Source organism: Dama dama, chromosome 6 (assembly GCF_033118175.1).
Source record: "Dama dama isolate Ldn47 chromosome 6, ASM3311817v1, whole genome shotgun sequence".
In the NCBI taxonomy this organism is placed as follows: Eukaryota; Metazoa; Chordata; class Mammalia; order Artiodactyla; family Cervidae; genus Dama; species Dama dama.
Window position 1 is genome coordinate 38,007,209 of NC_083686.1, and position 20,308 is coordinate 38,027,516.

Genomic DNA, 20,308 nt, shown 5'->3' on the forward strand with positions numbered 1-20,308 from the left:
TGGTTCCTAATCAGTTTCGTCTTCACCCTTTTCCTCCATGATTACATGAATCAATAAATCCCATTAAATATTTGATTTTTTTATTTGTTTAGCTGAGGAAAGATTGAGTTTTGGTTCTGTTGCTTAAAAAAAAGGATCTTGAAATTATAGTAAGAGAGGAGAAGCTATATCACATGTGAGGTAGACATATTGCCATAGGAAGGTTAAACCAGGAAAACATTTTAAAAATAACATAGTATAAAATGTGCTAATCAGGAAACCCTGATTCAAGAATTAGCTCCAGCATGAATCAGGTATGACATTGAACACTTCCTTGTCCTCTGTAGTCCTCAGTTTACTTATCTGTGAAGTAAAAGGATGGAACTAAATGATTTCAAGAGTTGTCTCAGGTCTGCAATTCTGTGAATTTACCCTGTACATTGGGGACACAAATGGCTTAGAGTGATGAGCAGAGTCCAGAGAGATGGATGAAAATGACCTAGAAAAAACTTTTGGTTGAGGACTAACACAAAAGTGGGTCTGGGAATATTGAAAGGAAAAGAAGGGAAACAAAAGAAAGGATTGGCTGATGAGTAAATTTTTAGACTGAGTGAAAGAAGGTGCTGTTGATAAGAAATATCAGATAAGGCAGAAATGACTTTGGTGAAACAGACTTAAGAGGGGGAAATGAGTAAGGCTAAGAGTAAAGATAACAGGGAGACTGAGAATGAGATTGATAAGGAGGAAAATATTAAAGAGAAAAGAGATCTCATATTTCTATGAGATTAGATAGAATATAGCCTGAATATGAGGGAGACTGGACAGGGATGTGGGAAGATGGAGGTGATGACTAGAGAGAGGAGAGGAGACCTTAGGTATAGCTTTGTGAAAATAATGGGAACGGAAATTTTCTAAACAGCCCAATAAATAATATAAAGCAAACATGACAAAGAGATGGAATGAGTGATTATAGATAACTTTTCTGCTCCCCTTGTAAAATATTTCCTATCATTGCATAAGTGAAGTAGCTGTCATCAAAAAGGAGTTAGGACTTTGGATTCTTCTAAAATATGCGTCAGATATTTGTATTAACAACTTGTATATAACAGATGAAAAGTGAAATTGAAAATGTTAGTCACTCAGTCGTGTCCGACTCTTTGCAACCCATGGATTAGAGTCCACTAGACTCTATATATATACTATATGTTTATATAAATATATAAATTGCACATGAGTTGATGTGCTTTTTTTTTTTTTTTTTTTTACCCTTACTATAGCAGACATAAAAAATCATTATGGGATTCCTTCTTACTAATCTCAGATGCATCTTTCAAAAGGTATGTTCGAAGCAGACATTAACATTTGATCAGTTGTCACTAGAGCAAAAACTATTTGACATCCTATCATTTTATCCATGAAAGTTATGTGTTAAGTAGCTTGGTAATTTAGATGTATTAATTCTATGTGTCATTGCTGACCACTGAAGGAGAACTTTAGTATCTGTGAGAACCCAACATAAGTGGTTATTTCTAATGAATGGTTACTGATTTTTCTCTTACCTTTCATGGGGTCCTCCATGCTATTCCTGATTAGAGAAACATTTAGGAATCAATATTAGGTGTTTACTAGAACTTAAAATAAAAATGTGAATTTGATAACCAACAGGTAAATATTAGCTGGGCATTATATTGAAGAAACTTAATTTACTATCTGTTATGCATTTTTAATAATAAAAAAGTATATCCTTCATCATTTTACAAGCAACTCATTTTTACAGTGAGTAGATTTTTGAACAGCTGGGACACTGTGCAAAATACCAGGTACATATATGGTTTGATAATAGTCAAATTTCCAGGGAAAACTTAAAGAAACTTTTGTTCCATGCAGTTAATTCTTGGTATTTATCTTTGAATTCTGCATGATCTGAAACTAATAACTGACTTCTTTCTGTATGATAATATTCATGGGCTTGAAAATAGTGATAGAAACCCAGATATTCTGAACAAGAGTTTTTCATCTATGAATTAAATAATGAAAAATATATTTAATAATCCAGTTGATTTCTACTTGAATAATATATAATTTATTTTCATAAAATGAGAGAAAAACCATTTAGGTGATTAATCAGACTCACCTGAGGATAAGAAATTTTCTTTGTAATTTTCTGTATATCATTTCTGCTTTAAAGAGAAACTTTATAATATTTTGAGCATATTTAAACATTTTATTAATGTTAATACCAGTATTTATTAAATTCTTAATTCTGTGATTCTCAGCTCAAGCTGCATATTAAGTCACCTGTGGGCTTTGAAGATTAATTTATACTTGTTCACCACCCAGAGATTCAGATTTAATTGCTTGGAATGAGGTGTGTGTTTGTTTGCTTTCTTTTCTTTTCCTAATATGCTCTAGGTGATTTCTCATTGATGACAGGGCTGAGAAATACTGAGCTAACTATTGTATTGACCTTTATAATAACACATAAAAATAGCAAGATAAGTTTAATCTTCCTCTTCAAAATAAGAGAATGAAATGTAGCACTATTATTGTGTTTCACAGGGATTTGAATCAGTCTCTCTCTTTGTAAATGAGAAACATGATTGTTGAGTGAAAACTCTTTGTTTCCAGTTTCTGTTGCCAAATGGATATTTGATGTTAGAAGATAGGAAGCTATGTTAAAATAAAGAGATTCTATGATTAGGCAGAATTCTTAAGGTGTCATTCATCTTAATTGCTCTTTCTCCACCTGAAGATTGGGACCAGACATTTAGGGCCGATACTTTTGTAACATTATTTCACAATGAGTTATAAAACCAATTAATATTGGAGGAGTCACTCCTACAGCATTTCATTGGTATAAAATACTCAGGGGAAATAAAAAATGCAGTTGTAACAAAAATATTTTGGGCAGTGTTTTAGCAACTGAATTCCATAGGTTAATCATTTTAAATTGTTGCTCTTCAAGTTCCTTGAGGATTATAGGGCCAAATAAGCTTAGGAAACAACACAATAAATACTCCTCTTTAACTCTGCAGTACATTCTCTGAAATCTTATAATAAAAAGTTATGTTACCTTGTTTAGCCTGACATCTCCCAAAAACGTTTAAACTCAAAGACATTTTTTTTTTTTTTTTTTGTCAAATGAAACTTGCTGAAAAACAGTACACACAGAGAGTTTATTTAGTACAAAAAATCTGTTTTAAGAGTTGTTTTCTTTTTTTTTTTTAGAATTTCATGTGTGTCGAGTACATTATATATCCCATACAAATTAGGTGTTGCATTTACTTTAGAGATGAGATGCTCTATTCTTGGAAAATTAATTTTTCAAAAGTGTACAGTCAGTGACACTTCTCTCTCTCTCGATTTCTGCCAACTGCCTAGTAATATGGAGTTTGCATAAACTTTGAGCTCTTTAAAAAGCAGGCTTCATGCTTTTCTTAAAGTTTCCTTGAATATCTGTTTTCACTCCTTTATTTAAATAAGAAGTGAAAGTAAAAGTGTTAGTCACTCAGTCATGTCTAACTCTGTGACCCACTGGACTGTACGTAGCCCACCAGGCTCCTCTGTCCATGGAATTGTCCAGGCAAGAACACTGGAGTGGGTTGCCATTCCCTTCTCTAGGGGATCTTCCCAACCCAGGGATCCAACCAGGTCTCTTGCATTGCAGGCAGATTCTTCACCATCTGATCCACCTCAACTAATCATTTAGTTGATGTGATGAATACAATGGACTTTAGACCATTTAGACTTTAGACCAAAAATCTCTTTTTTTGAACTGAAGAAGAGATTTTGGTTCTAAACTCACTAGCTCTATGACTCTGAGGTCTGAATTTCAATTTCCTTTGTGTGAAAAAATCCATTTCACCATATGATTGGAAAGATCAAATGAGGCACTGTAAAGTGTCAGGTCCACACTAGCCACTCAAGAGTTCCTGATTTCTGTTTCCTTTTCAAAGTATTTTTTTTATGAAAATGTATTTTCAATAATACAAAGCAGAGGCATCTAAATTACATCTTCTCTAGCTGAAATTTGTACTGATGCTAAGAGTTAATAAACTAAATAATCAGAATCCCTGACAGTACAGAATGATTATATAATGTCTACCTTGGCGATCCACAACATTTACTATATATTATGCCTTTTTTTCAAAAGAATAGTGGTGGCTCAGATGGTAAAGAATCTGCAAGCAATACAGAAGACCCAGGTTCAATTCCGGGGTTGGGAGAATTCCCTGGAGAAGGGAATGGCTACCCACCCCAGTATTCTCGCATGGAGAATTTCACGGTGGGCTACAGTCCATGGGGCGGCAAAGAATCTGACGCAACTGAGCAACTAACACCTTCGCTTGCAGAGAGCACCTAATTCTCCTTTGGGCCAAAGTTTCATTGGTGACCGATTCTCCTACTTGCCAGTTCGAGAGGAGGAAAAAGAAATTGATCAGGCAGCTGATACAGGACTGCATTTGATTATATCACATCATTGCAAACTTTAAGGGCAAACACTAAGTTCTGAATTTAACTTTCTGTTTTCCTGGAAATAACAAATCAACTCATAGACACCTCAGATGGCAGCAGTTTTCTGAAAACTTAAACAAAATAACTTCATGTTTTATTTTCAGCTTGTCAGAGGAGATTGAAGGGGTGGGGATAGTAAGAGTCCATGTTTCAATTATTATCTTGCAGTTGAAATACTGTTCCCAAACCAAAGTTTGGGTATTACCATATAATAACAGTGACTACATCACTTATTGTTTACTGATATTTTTTTATTGAGGTTTGTAGCTTATGGTTTTACATGTGATTGTACAGAAGATTTAAGGGAAAAAAAAGTTGGAAACGTTGTACAAGGGAAAAAAATCCAATAGATTGAAATCTGGTAGGTGTATATGATAATTTTTATGCCATGTGTAAATATATGAGAATGTAAGAGACCAAAGCCTGAAATAGCTATATTCTAGTTTCTAAAAAAGTGATTTTTCTTATCAATGAGAAATGGCTTAATTAGTTGTTAGTTTTTAAACTAAACTATCATTTTTAAAAAGATACATTTTTTAATTAGATTTAATGCTTGGCAAGTGGGAAAACAGTATGAAAAAAACTTTTCTAATTATCCTTCCATTTTCTAATATATTCACAGAAGTCATTAAGGGAAATCAAGTTGACCCTCTCTACAATTCTTGAGTTTGTAATTCATAGGCAAAGATCAGTGTTAGGATATACAAATAAGACTTGTTTATAACTGAACACATTCTGATTGTCCACAGCTGCTTCAAGACATATCATCTTATATTACTTAGGATGGTAAAGGAAATCTCTATTTTCAAATGAGGCATGAAAACCAATTTTAAATGTTTTTTTCCTATTCTCTTGATTCAGGATGTCATTCAAAACATAAGACATGGTGACAAGTTGAAATTCAAGGCATTAAAAAATGCACTAGAGGACAAGGCAGTGGTCAGCATGAGAAGATATTCTGTTCTAGTCACTGTATCCTGAGTTCCATCCCCAAAGACCTCTACCTACTAGTAAAGAGTTGTTATTCATGAATTTTGCCATTTTTTTGAGGTCAACCAATATATTTTGTTTTGAATCTGGCACTATTTTACCTGTTCCACTTTCAGGAGAATCAGAGGAATTTTTAACATTTAAAAGCCACTTTAGGTACGGATTTCAAACCTATTTCCTTGACAATATATTGTGAAATTCTGCACTCTTGGGCCATTGAGACAAACTTAACTCCTTTAAAATTTAAAATTATCCAACATTGGGCTAACTGTAAACTTTAATAACCTCTCCCTCAGACCACAAAATGGAACATTTTCCTTTTAAAATTATTCATTCTGAATGACAATATTTATCTAAATAAGATCCTTAGAAGGCATTACTCTCTTCTTTCAAGCTCTTTCCTTTGGTATTTTAGAATGAAAGAAGCACTGGGAACTTTCAGACATACTTGGATTATGGAGTAGCTTGATAACACGTCATGTGTACAGCTGTCTGCAGAATTTTATGAATTGACTACAATAACTGGAGAGAGACAAGGACTTGAGAGTACTATTTTCAGCAGTGTAATTATTTGTATTATTCAGTCTCAAAGTTTATTCATATATATATAATGAATTAATGATTATTGCTTGGTTATGAATTATTTTGCACAATGTACATAATTCCAATTTAATGTTAATTTAATGTTTATTAGAAAGATTCATAATAAAGCTCTAAAAGGTACAAAGCTACTGGTAGCATTAACTATGTTGACATATAATAGAGTAAGCAGACTAGAGCGTGAATGTGAATTGAGGCAAAAATATTTCTATTTAAGAGACGTTTATAAAATATTCATGTTTCCTTGAGTCAAGACTAAACAAGAAATACCTAAAGAGGGTTAAAAGTGTTTAGTGTTTTCTGTGGTAAAAATTATAATATGGTAAACTTAAATTTGATTTTTTTCAATACATCAATAACATTTGGTACAGTGTTTAAGATTTTTATCACTCTAAGTAACTTTATTATTTTTTCCTGGATAACTTTTCTCTGTATCTCTAATTTAGTTCTAGTTACCTCACCATGAACTCCACTTGGTTCTGCTCTTCTGTTCATATTATGGTTGAAAACACTTTACTATCTCAACAGAGGTTTTTTTCCCTATATAATCTTCCCTGACTTCTTCACATAAATCAAAGTTCTCCTTTCACACGACTGCTTAAAAATCATAGTTTGTATTTACCTTTGAAATACTCTAAGGGGATATGAGTTTAGAAAGATTTGTGTGATGTACTATTAAGAGACAGAAATATTGAAATCAACACATTTGAATAATAACTTAAAGATCCTAGATATTAAAGAATTACTGGCTTTTAACTTCTTAAAAATAGGGAATGGCAATAACTTTATTTCAAATGAGAATATGCAAAGCCATAACAACTACCTGTTTCATTGCAAAAATCACAAAGTTTGCAACAATGTAAACAAGCTGTTTCCTCTGTAAACAGGAAATAAAAGAAATGGCATATGGAAGTACCTGTACAGATGAGTTGAAGACTGATTTCCTTTTTAAAGCAAACAGGAAGTAATCAAGTTAATTAGCAAATAGGAAAGTTCCTCTTATGGCCTAAGCAGGAAAGAAGAAGCTATCAACACTTGAACTTATTTTAGTCTAGAAATGAAAATTTAGATATTTGTCAATATTCTTCAGATGATTATATAGGGACCGTTTTACTACTGATTACAAAATTGAATTTATGGTTGGGATCCATCTAATCTATTTTATAAGCTCAAAGATGATTCTCATGTAGAATTCATTTGCACAAAAATGCTTCCATAAGCTATTTTGCAATGTTGCTGCTTCACTTTTGTGCTTCCATGTTACTAATTTATGTGTAGAAATCTAACAGAAGACATATTTAAAGTATTACTTAGAAATGCATAATAATTACTTATGTGGTGAGCTATAATTAGGAATTGCTAAACATGAGCTAATTAATTCTTAATATCTTGATACTATTATTATAGTACATTGGGGAGATCATACATATTGCTATTTTATCTAAAATATATATTTGTTAAAGAAGAAAGGACATTCTTGTCAGTATTTTCAGAGTTACTCAAAATCAAATTAGGATTTGGGTTCTTTTTTTTTTCTTTCTAGATTTTTCTCTCTCTAAATATGAACTGACTACATGCTAGTTCTACAGTGTTTTTTGAAAAATGCCATAAGCAGTTGCACTTTGGTATAGTACTGATGGACAACTTCTAAAAAAATCAATTATTCTTTCACTAATAGGAGGTGATGATTTTGAAGTTGATCTTTAGATAACCTAGAAAAAATATTTTCCTCTCCCTTTTGGTCTCCACAATTAAGCAAAAAGTTAGTCTTTGAAGTTTTTAATGTCATTTTTTAAAGCAGGCAAATTAGTCAATGGATTTGAACAGATTTGAGGGAAAAAGCTGAAGATATTGCCTGACTTAAGTTTATGGGTTCTTAAATAATTCATTTATAATATATGCTTTTTTCCATTATTATGGATATTTTTGTTACACCAACTAGGTTAATATTAGAAAATTTAAATATGAAATCTTAAAAACCTTGTCTCATAATGTCAACATTTTTAGACTAATGTTACTTTAAAAATACAAATCATAACTACATTTCAATTTCAGTCATTATAAATTAGTATCACAGGAGGTGAAGGGGTGTCCTTTACCTGCATTTGATTACTACATTATATTGACTATTTTTAACCTCAAGAAAATTTTTCATGCCAGTTTTTTTTGCCATTATGATTATTTTAGCATAACAATTTATTATTTAACTATAGTATTTTTAATTTTAATAGAGTGAAAACAAAAGATGCTCAAAAACTTAATTGGAATTCCTGCCTATTTCTCCTCACAAAACTTATATTTCTCCATAAATATTATCAATTAGGAACATGGGCTATGCAACAATCCAACATTTTCTAAATCAACTAGACATGAGGTTTGTAAGCTAACGTCCTATTAAAGTATCATGTGAAACAGACCTCAAAAGGGAAACAAAATTGTAAAATGTTATAAAAATGTTATTTTACTTAGAAATAATAACTTGTTTCACTGACATAATTTTTACTTCCAGCTCTCAAATAATGTGCAATGTAGTATAGTATGTTTGATGAAAATTTACTTTTTGATGGAAAATCAGATAAATACACCGAAATATGCAAATAAGAGGGTGATGAATGTCACAGAGTACTGAAAATATAGGGTCAGCCAAATATGATTAAGAAAATTTTAAAGTTATTATCAATTGCCACACATGAAAACGCATGTGAAAGAAGATTCAAATTAGGAATTCAACCCTTGCTAGTGTAAAGAGGACTAGAGGAATATATGAGAGACATAACACAAATTTCTATTGAAATGTATATATAATTAACTCTTTCATCCACTATTTTGTCTTCAGTATAGTCACCTTCAATTTGGGGGAATAATCTCTTCTCGTGAAAGTCTTTGGGATCTAAAGTCTCTCTGAAAGCACAGCAATTATGATGTATGAGAGCTCAAAAATCTGACCCTTTCATCTTTACATAAGTGCTTGGTCGTTACCAACAAGGACTGAATGGCTTTCCACATCAGTCTATGTATTCAAGTGATCTTCTTCAACTTAGACTATGGAGAGCTGAGATTTATCAGCTTCAAATTTCCATATAATGAAACACAAAAATAATGGTCAGGGAGGTAGCAATAGCAGAAAATCAGAATTGGCATCATCAGCAAGCTGAACTGAGGTAGTTTCCCCATTATTCTGTGAAACTAGCTTCTTATTGATGGAGCTGTTTTCATGTAGATTACTGTTGGATTGGCAAAACTAGCATAAGTCCTCATAAATCCACAGACTACATTTGTGTTTCTGAAGTTACCTTAAGCATGTCTAAAAGGGATTCTTTCATTATCAAATGTATTCTATGTACCAGATAGACTAACCACCTTTTAGGAGTTAATATTGCCATATGTGGTAATTGAAAACCTAATTACTCATAAAGCTTGTGGTTCTCCTGTAACTTAGAGACAATGTGTAGACTTAAAAAATACTTATGTCAAGTGACTAAAAGGAATGATGCATAAGATATTTTGAGGTGATATTGATTTTAAGGTTATCATGTACTCTGGCTCAGTACAGAATTTTTTCTTTCGTTATATATTAAAATTGTATACAGAGATTACTGGCTACTCTCTAAACTACTCTTTCTAATTTTAATTCAAGAAATTAATTCATGTTGTTTAATGATTAATTTTTTTGGAAAAATAAAAAAAAATCAACAAGAAATCATATAATATAATTAGAAATTATACTTTGGCAAATTCATTCTAACTTTGCCCTAGGAGGGTCCCCATGCTTGCACACTGCTGGTAAAGATTCTTCTTCAGTAACTGGAGATCTAGAAAGTTTGTTTGAAAGGACTTTTTCCCTCTCATTTTATCTACACATAGTAAAACAACAAAAAAAAATAGCATAAAAATGTCTTCTGTTTATAAAGTGGGTATTCTCTTTGCCATTATTCTTGCATTTTTAGCCAATGGAATGAATTTAAATATTCAACATCAAAATGAAGAATACAAGGGAGGAAAAAATATGATCCTTCTTTTCCGAATTCAATACTTTAAATCTCTGATTGAAGCTGACTTTTATAATAAGCTGTGTGACTGAAGCTGGCTTATAAATAAGCACATAGTAATCTATATATTAACCTGCTTGAAAGTTATGCATCTTATTTCAGCCAACATAAAAATGCCCATCTCATTTTTCTCTTATATTTTGTCTGCAAAAACTAATTTTGTGCTTAGTTTATTCATCTAGGCAGATTGATTTCTTTAGCATGGCTCATTTGAGCCACAGAGGATTAGCAGAATTTATATACTGAAAACAGAACGAAAGAAAGGTGAGAAAAATGAAAAGAATAATTAATCATATAGTACATACATCAATACAATATCTTCTAAATCTCAATCAGTTGTTTATTGGTTGGCAAACAAGTTTCACTTTTACAACAAATATTAGTAATGAGGTCATCCAACTTTGAGACCATACAAAATGGATCATAAATTTTAAAAAAAAATTGTATGTGCTGCTAATTTACCTCTTATAGTCCTACATTACTTAAAATCCTGTCAAATAAATAATTTTCCTGTTAATAAACAGAAGAGTTTTCTTTTTTAAATCACTTCAAAATAACTTGACCTTTTGATTCTTTCTACAAGTGAGTGAATTGCCTTTAAAAATTGGTAGTGCAGGTGCCCACTTGGGGATCAGACTGAGTATTCAGCACTTTCACACCTATGGGATACCGTTTTTCACATGCAGAAGCCCCTCTAGTTCTACTGACATCTCTTGACTTCTAGAATCATAGCTACTGTCTTAGTGATGAACTGCTTGCCAAATATGCTTTGCATTACAACAGATGTGCACTGTAAACATAAAAGTTCTTCCTGCTCTAACTTGCAAAAATGCTCTTGGAAATATTCTGACTGAATAAAGATATATAGTGAGGGAAGGAAGTCTAATTTTATTTATTTTATTTTTTTGTAAAAAATAATTTGTTTGCATTACTAGAAAATGATTCTTATAAAGTGATAGCTTCATTTATTTATTTATTTATTTATTTTTTGCCAGGTGAAATTTTAAAGAAAAAAAGGAACGAAAGAAAGAAAAGGAAAAAAAAAAAAAAGAAATGAAGAAAGAAAAGAAAGAAGAAAGGAAGGAAACTCTGTTCTTATTGGTAGACAAACTTGCAAGACCAGCACGAAAGAAAAAAAAAAAATTCTTTTTTTTTTTTTCCACTACATTAACAGGACTCAAATTCTGGAGGAACAGAAAGCAGACTACATGTGCAATGCTAGTATCTGTACATTACATAGAAATTGTTCAGTTTTTTTTTTCTGCCATTAGTTTATCATCAGTTAATACAGCAAATCATAAAATATGCATTTAGCATATAATTCTAGAATTCGCCTCCATTTCATTATTGATTTTGTTGTTTGATTTTGTATGCCACAGCTATTCCCACTGTGGCGAATTCGGGTTGTGAGTGACTAAAAACCACTATGTGATACAGTTTGCTTTGCTTTTTATCTTTGTGCAGCACTCCAGTCTAGATGCAGCATTGTTACTAACTTCAAACCACTGTTCTGGCCTTTGAAAAAAATCAGGTCCTTAAATGAGAGTAACAGAGCATCAGAGATGTTAGAACAAACACAACATAATTCAACAAGGCCACCATGAGTGCCATTTTCTTCCAATCTCGTTCATTAACATAATGAAGTCTCCATCTTGGGGTGGGGGGTGAAGGACAAGAAAGCAGAGGGCACAGGGGAATTTCAGCAGTTATCTTTCTCCCCTGGGCTGACCTAAAAATCCCAGTTTAAAAAAAAAAAAAATAAGGAGTCTGAGAGTTTGTGTTTGTCGTTCAAGAACAGCATAAAGATTTAAAAGTACACACATCATTACCACTGCGTATATCAACTCAGCACAGTCTAGCAGGTGTTAGCAGTCTTGTTGGCTTCAATTTCTGTCATCTTCTATAGGCTAGTGACCAAATGAGCTGGTCCTTTTGAACTTCCCTCTGGAGGGGTCCCATCTTTGTTTGGAGGAACTATGAACCCATCACTGCTGCCGCGACCTAGCTGGTAGTAGGTGTGCAGCTGATGGACGTGGTTTCTGGAGCCGAGGTTTGGCATGCTTTTGTAGTAAACATCTTCGGCATCACCACATTTGGCCGGCGGGGGTTCGGTCTGGGTGCTGGTGGTAACGCTCTCTGCAGGGGGCACGCCAGCCAGCGCTGGCATGCTGGTATAGAGAGAGTCCCTGTGGGGTGACTGCAGATCTTCCGTGTGCTCATTGGTTAACAAAGGGAAAAAGCTCTCACTGTGATCTTGGGGGATCCGCCTCCTGGTGTAATGGTGTAGCTGATGGTTCTCTGTGGAGTAGACTCTTGGGGGCAGCAAAGGAGCATCCGATTCCTCATGAATCAATTCCAGGCCCAGACTCTCCTCATGGTTAAAGGAGGTGGCATCATCCAGGACAATGGCATCATCTTCACTCCCACTGCCCAGGTTGTTCACCAGCTTGTTCATCAGATTCCTGTTCTGTTCGCTGGAGCGCTCATGGTTATTCAGGTAAGATGGGATATAGTTGGAAGTGAGTTCCTTCAGAATCTTTTTCTCTAGGGCGGTCTCGTTGTGGTTATAGCCACGGTCTATGATTTGCACACAGTTGCTCAGGTATTCGCCACTGGCAATGCTGTAACTATTGCCATGGTTACCATTCAGTGGTAGAGTATCCATGACACTTGTATCCCTGGCATTGTTCAGGAGCCCCTCTGCAAAAGATCACAAAACATTATGACATTCATGTCCGATTGGCCACAGAGCACATACACAGAGACACCGAAGCAAAACACCCGACTATGAAGTATGTATAAATTGGTAGCAATTTTAATTAAGTATAAAATGTTTGGAAATAAAAAAGTACTGTTAAATATATATGTACATATCTATATAAATATATATATGTATACTTGGACAATTGATAGAAATCTTATAAACAGAAAATAAGTATTTACAGTAAATCTCTAAAAGAATTTTAAAACTCTATAAATTTGCACAAAACCTTATAAAGTTCCATACAAACATTGCCTGACACTATTTGAAATATATTTGGTTATAACTTAGGGAAAACAAAATTTTCTGTAGTCATTCATAGCTTTCAATTTATACACACCAAAGTCAATTCAATAATTCATTACCTTTTAATTTTATGTGTTGTCTTAACATTGAAATAGGTATAGAATTAGCATAATTCATGGTGTGGTACTTTGAATATACTAATCAAAGTAGAAGATTCAAGCACTGTCTAATAATTTGGTATGTAATTTTGTAAAACTGAGAATATCCCTATACAAAAAACCACAAAAGGATTTTGTTAAATTTGTCAGAATGATATAGTTATGAAATAATGCCTAGGTAGATAAATGGTACATCAAAATAATTTGCAAATGGGAACTTTCAAAACAGAAATATTTTGGTTTACTTTCCAATTTTTTTTCTGTTATAAGCACTTTGGGTACTATTTATTATATATATCCATTAGTAATTGTTAGGGTCATTAGATAATTCTACAAAAGAATGTATAAAACATGGGGATCTAATTCCTATAAACATAGTGTCAGTATTTAAGGTTCCATTTCATAATGAGTGATGACTTTGTGTGCATATTAAGTTTTGGGTTTAAAAGAGATTAAACATCTTATTCTGGGAAGCAACAGCTGCAGTGATATAAATCTGACCATATGCTTCTTCAAGGTTTTTGCATTTTCTTGAATGAACAAAAATCCAAGAATCAATAACAGTTCCATAAATTATTTCAAATGCAACCACAAAATAAAATAAAACACAAACATTTAACCAATACTACTAAATAAGGGTACTTCTTTATAGAACAATTTTTTTTTTAAGAATTCCATTAAACTTCTCAATACATCATTAACTTGTGAAAATATAGCATTCATTCTATATCTGTGATGCAGTTATGTTTACCAAAAGTGAGCTAGTTCATTACTGGTTTAAATAAAGTGTTCCAAATATATCAATTTTTATATGGACTTCTGATACATACTCTGTGTTCAAGTAACACAGTTTTCAAAAATAACAATGCACTGAATACATTAAAAAAGCAGCCATCACAGACATAGGGTGAAGCGATTTATTTTCATGTTGTAAGATATCTTGTAGACAAATCCACGATGTTAAGAAAAAATAAAAGTAAATGTTTTTAAAGGGCCATATGTGATGGGTGATTGCTGCTGCAGAGGCTGCTATGGTATGCTTGATGAGTATGGTTGAGCAACTGATGCATTGAAACCTGTTTATTATTTCTGTTGTCAATGCATTAGGTACCGGTTGAAAACAGCCATACTAAAAAAAGGTGGATACATTGTATGTGACATGTATTTGTGTGATGGAATGTAGTAATGAAAATTAAAAGTTTATGAATTACTTAGCAAAAAATAAATGCTTAATTTAAAAACAATTTAACTCACACAAACATTACATGAGACTTAACAACTATGTTACGTGACACAATAAAAGAATCAGACAACAAAAGCGTCTAATCTCTGTTAACATATATTTATATAAGTTGATTTATAGGTTCTTTAGTTTTTAAATTGTGAGATGAACTGTTTTTAATAACTACATCATCTATATGTGATGCAATAAAAGTGAACTAAAAAAAATTACATTTGATATGCAATGTTTAGCTTTACTCCCATACTTGTCTCTCTGTAGGGCTCTAAACGACAGCATGGAGAAAAGGAAAGAAAAACAACAAGTAAGCTTACAGCGACAGTAGAAGAAACATGAGTAAAAAGCAAATTGATGATATGCAGAAAAAAGAGTCAAAGGAAATCATTCCACTGCCCCAAAATTCATGAGTCTGTGTTACATGGCTTATCATAATTAAAAATACTGAAATGTTAGAAAATAAGAAACCCCCATAACACATGCTAATAAAATGAGTCTTTAATAAGCGTTTCGTCAGTTTGTAAATTTCAAACAAATACACATTTATTTTAAGATTAAAATTATCACATCAACCAAAGAGAGTAAAATCCTGAGGGCAAGCCATGACTTTTTCCACAACTTTAATTCAATATTACATATATATTTGTGTGTATGTGTTAGGACATACTTGCTTCTAAGGAATGTCACTTTAATTTTTCTCAGTTAGATTATAAGTAAATTATTTATTTTGTACAGAGAGAAAAGAAAAACACTTTGAAGTTTTTATAATTATGTTTGTTTACTTATGTATCTTCTCATGTACAAAGGTTATTTTTTTCCCACTGTACCTATACAAATGCTTTTTATCATTTGTAAATAATACTGATCAATACTGTCATTTCTGAAGCTCATATTCAAAAGTTGTATTACTATGGAGAAAGAAAAATGTTAAATCCAACCATTTTTCTGTATCATGAAAATGTGAGGGAAAAAATACCACCAATCAGTATCAAGTTTTCCTCTGGATTGTTGCATAATCATATGCAATCAAACATTTTAAAAGTTAATACTTTAAAAGCAACCATAAAAACGTTATTTTTAAAAATTCTCATATTTTAATCCAGTCAAAAAACTGCTCTTGCTGATTTTCTTTATAAAAGGATTAAATCATCACAAAATAAAAACCAGCAAAGTCCCTGGGCTAGATAATTATAAGAGATACAGACTTGTTACAATTTAACCACTGCTTTAGCGGTACTGTTTTTGTACTTTAAAAGTTGATTTGCTTCTCAGCAAAAGACCAACAATATTTCAAAATGCAGAGAAAATTTCTTTTAAAGAAGAATTTGAAATAAAAAGCCAAATTAGTATAGCAACAGATGTAAATTGCTTGTAGGCTCATTATGGCCCCTTCTGTAAATGATAACATTTTAGAAGTGGGAAGCACAGGAGAGGTAACTGAAGTTCAGCTCCTGCTTTGCAAGATGAGGAAGCTGCTGCCAAGAGAGACTGAGGCTTATCTAACACCGCTCTGCCGACAGTGGCAGAACTGGGATCAGAAGGGGAATCTTGATTGACTTCATGCACTTCTCTCCTCTACCTCCTTCTCTTCACATCCCACCTTAGACTTCAAAAGCCGTAACAGAATATTTAATTATATACTGTATACTATAACCTTGTATTCTTGACAACTATAATGTATTCTTCACGTATCCCATCCTAAAGGTATGTCTTTCTTTAGAGTCTTAGAATTGAATTAAATTACCTTAAAATGTAAATTAATTTGTAAAAGCATGACTTCTCAATATATTACATTTTGTTGACAGGTTAATCTATAAGATTTATCTAAGAAAAACTGAACTATCCAATATGGATAGGAAGATAATGGTCCAGAAATACTATGCATGAAGTTTTAAATACTTCCACAAAGAGAATCTGAATCCAATCTAACAAAAGTATATTATTCATTTTTGTTCCTAACACTATATGCATCAGGAACACTATAACATATTTTTACATATTTTAAATAAAAGCATCAAAAACAAAAATGGATATTTTAAATCCAAATGCTTCTTTGCTTGGATGGCATTGGTATAACAGAATTAAAGGACCAACAGAACAGAACCAAGTTGTAATTCAACATAAACCACTCCAGTACATACCGAGCCACCTATATTTCATGTAAGATTTCACCTTGCCAGTAAGAATATAAGTGCATTCATCTGAAAGCATAAGATTAGTAGCAATATGATAGTCACCAAGTTTTATTTTTGGTCAGTGGTAAAACATCATTTTAAGCACTACCATAGTTTCTTAACATCTTAAAAAATACTAAAACATAAAGTAGTTGAACAATTCCATTTCTGATTCTGAAAACCAATAATAAAATTATTTACTTTTGTTTTTAAGAAAAGTCAGCCAAATGTAATTTACTGGCATAAACAACAAATCCATTCAGAAGTAAGCTTTGTGCATTTATTGATAATCTTAATAGCAATATTCAGTAATAGGCTCGACAGGAATAAAACTTTGGATTTATATGGTATTATTTTAAATTTTGTCATTAAAAATTCACTTGGAAAGTGTTTATATAATAGTGTTCCATCCTTAGAAAAATCTCCTAATTTAGAATGCCAGTAATAAAGTAAGACAAGAAGGCAAATACTAAATTAGGGAAAACATAGATTAATGATTGTTACTTTTTCATTATGTATGACACTAGAAATTATATCTGAATAGTCAAAAAAGCTAAACAAAATGTGATCTAAATTTATTACTTATTTTAAACCAATTTCCAACAATTCTTCATGTAAGGTGAATAATGTAGAATAGATATAATTTGCAAATATGGTATAAATCTTCATTTAATATCATTCAAAACTTAATATGTTAGCACACTTTAAAATGCTTTTAATGACACAGTTATCTGTCATTTAGACTAATGAAAATAAAGAAAAGCCCCAGACAAGCCTTCATAAAGTCTGCAGAACTGTTCTGCCAAGCCACATTTGGTGCATTGTGTAATATACACATAACTGAGTGCTACAACAAAATAAGGATATTGGCAAACAGCAAACAATATAAAGGGGGATAACCATGAAGAAACTTTCTTCTATTGATAGCACTAAAGCTGCTTTACTAGAATAAAAAGGTGACTAGAAGACTCCAGATTAACTACATTTAAGAATTTAAAGGATGCCACAGACAGCAGAAAATGCTTTGCTCATCTTTGTTCTAGAAGGCAAAGCTAAGCATCATGGCCAGAGGCAAATTTCGGCTTGGTGGAAAGAAAAATATTTATAACAAATGGAACATTTCAACAATTGAATATTTAAGTTCCTGAGCTAGGAAGGGCGTCATTAGAGGAAATATTTAAGCACAGGCTGACAGAATGTCCACAGTATAGCAAAGAGGATTCAATGTGTTCTCTCCCTTCTTTTAATTCTAGGCCTATGATTCTCAGGTGTAAATCTCAAGAAATGGGATAAAATTAACAGTTTGCTTAATTATTTTTCCTACTGACAAACAACTTGACTATATTCCTGAAGTCACTTCTGAATTATTGGCTTTGAAATTTTTGAAATCATTTAAAATCGTCTTTTGTATCTAACAAGGTGTCACCTAGGAAACTCGGATGATTTTAGAGAGATACCCAAAGACCATGTTGCAACAAACATGCTGTTTTTGGAATAAACATTCACACCAAGTTTTCACATTCATGCCAGTAAGTTGTTACCTCTGACTGAGGACACACACACGGATTCCCAAAAAAGGATAACAGACATTTTACTCAAGATTGCCTAGGAAGCTAAAATATATCTAATCTATCACGTCCAGCTTGAAGGAACTATTGAAGTCTCTTTGTTATAGTGAGTTATTTTCAAATATAATTTTAAATAGGTGGATCACTGACTAAAATTTTTCTTTTACAAAACTTTTACTTGAGTGATTTTTTTTTCCTGTGGTCACTTTACTTATGATATGAATATTTTTAATTTCTTGTGCCCCCAATATATTTTTATCTTAAAAAAAGTAGTGTCACGTACAAAGGCTTAGATTGTAAGTGGTTTTAAAGAGACTTATGCTTATCTGAGCTACAATTTAAAGTTGGAGGATATACAGAGGAGCCATATCCAAAACCCTTGTTGTTGACACGCAGCCACAGTAGAGAAAGCATTTCACGACCTTCCTGAGTTGGTACATACAGGCAATATTAAGATAGGGCAGAACTTGATCTGTTACTGCTCAGTTCTCTGTTCTTTCCTCCACAGCTTATTTCAGGGTTTTCCATGAAGTTGATCTAAATGCTTTCATTAATACTGATATTTGTGCCAAGTGTGCTTCATGGTAGAAGAGAGCAAGAGTACTTTCTTGATCTTATAGCATTAAGATTACTGAATCAAGTCTTCTTTATCTTACTTACCTTAGGCAAATAGCTCATTTCTCAAAATGAATACATAGGTATTTAGTGTGGAAATCAATCAACAACAAGAAAAGTACTGACAAGCCACAAAACATTTTATAACATTACAGAGAACAAACACGTATTGGTGAATCAAGCATTTGGTTATCAGAAGGGAAAAATCCATTTCTTATTAAGGAAAACCTAAGGAAAATGGAAAATAAAAGCACCAAGAAGGGTGAAAGGTGAAAAGAGTCTGTGTGTCTGCTTCCAAAAGAAAGAAAAGGCAGGAGGAAGGAAAGAAAAATAGAATGTGGCCATAAAAGCTACATAAAATGGGACTTTCACTTGAAAAAATTAAGATAAACTCCAGCACACCTTGTGTGTTGTACATGCTGACAGAAGGGTTGTTACAGACCGCCGGTTCCCCCAGCAATGTATTATAGGGATTGTTAGTACCATGCGGACGAAGCAGAGCATTGCTTATAAGATGATTAGCCATGGCTCCTGGAGCAGCCCCATAGAAAGACAGAGAAAAAAAAAAAAAGGTCAATCAGGCAAATGTGTTTGAAAAAAAGAAAGGAAACATTTAGAATGATAACAGTTGATATAGTCCTGATTACAGGCAGGCAGCTAGTCAGACTCAAAAATATATGCCACTAAAGCACACACGTTTCCAACAATGCACACATCTGAGTCAATGGGAAAGAAAAGATGATTTATCATGTTAAGCCACATTTAGGGTGTTCTCTTTCCCAGAGTGTAAGCAAGAATATATTCCCATGCTTGCTAAAAATGAAAAAATTTTTTTAAAAAGCAAAATATAATCTTCCATATAAACAAAACACAAAACACAAAAGCTGAAAGAAAGTTTAAAACACAGAAAGAAAAGCTAAAATTAAAACATTCATTCAATCACAGAAACCACTGGGTTGTTTTCAATGAAAATAATAAAACGCAACATTTATGATAAAACACTCATTTGGAGAGCAGTTGTGGACACAACAGAAGATTTTGACATCACTTACAATTCTATGAGGAAGACTTATTCAAATTGAAATAAAATAAAATGTAATCATACTTGCTAGTTCACCATAGTAAGCATTAGGTGAACTTTCAAATCTGATAAAATGATCATAAGGATATTATTCTAAAATATTTTAAATAAAATATTAAGTTCATGGTATCAACCAATACATATAATTACATTTTCCATTTTCCAGCTGGTGGGTTTTGGCATAGCAAAGTAAGAAAGTTAAACTCTTTCATTTCTTTATGAATAGAAGTACTTAGTCTCTAACAAACTGTCAGCATGCATTACAACTTCCCACCTTTCATAGCAATTTAACCCAAAAGGCAAAAGCTTTAGAAGACAGTTTTATCAAATAGAAT

The 20,308-nt window shown here is 32.5% G+C and overlaps 1 protein-coding gene across 1 annotated transcript in view; it reads right to left on the reverse strand.

The window, feature by feature from the left end:
* Positions 1–11,223: 11,223 nt before the first annotated feature.
* The window catches only part of ADGRL3 (adhesion G protein-coupled receptor L3), a 927,638-nt gene continuing 918,553 nt past the window's right edge, over positions 11,224–20,308 (reverse strand). The window contains exons 24-25 of the mRNA XM_061145874.1: positions 19,295–19,423; positions 11,224–12,833 (exon numbers count right to left, since the gene is read on the reverse strand). Of these exons, the coding sequence (XP_061001857.1) occupies positions 12,034–12,833; positions 19,295–19,423 (929 nt within the window). The 3' untranslated portion in view covers positions 11,224–12,033. The remainder of the gene's footprint in view (positions 12,834–19,294; positions 19,424–20,308) is intronic.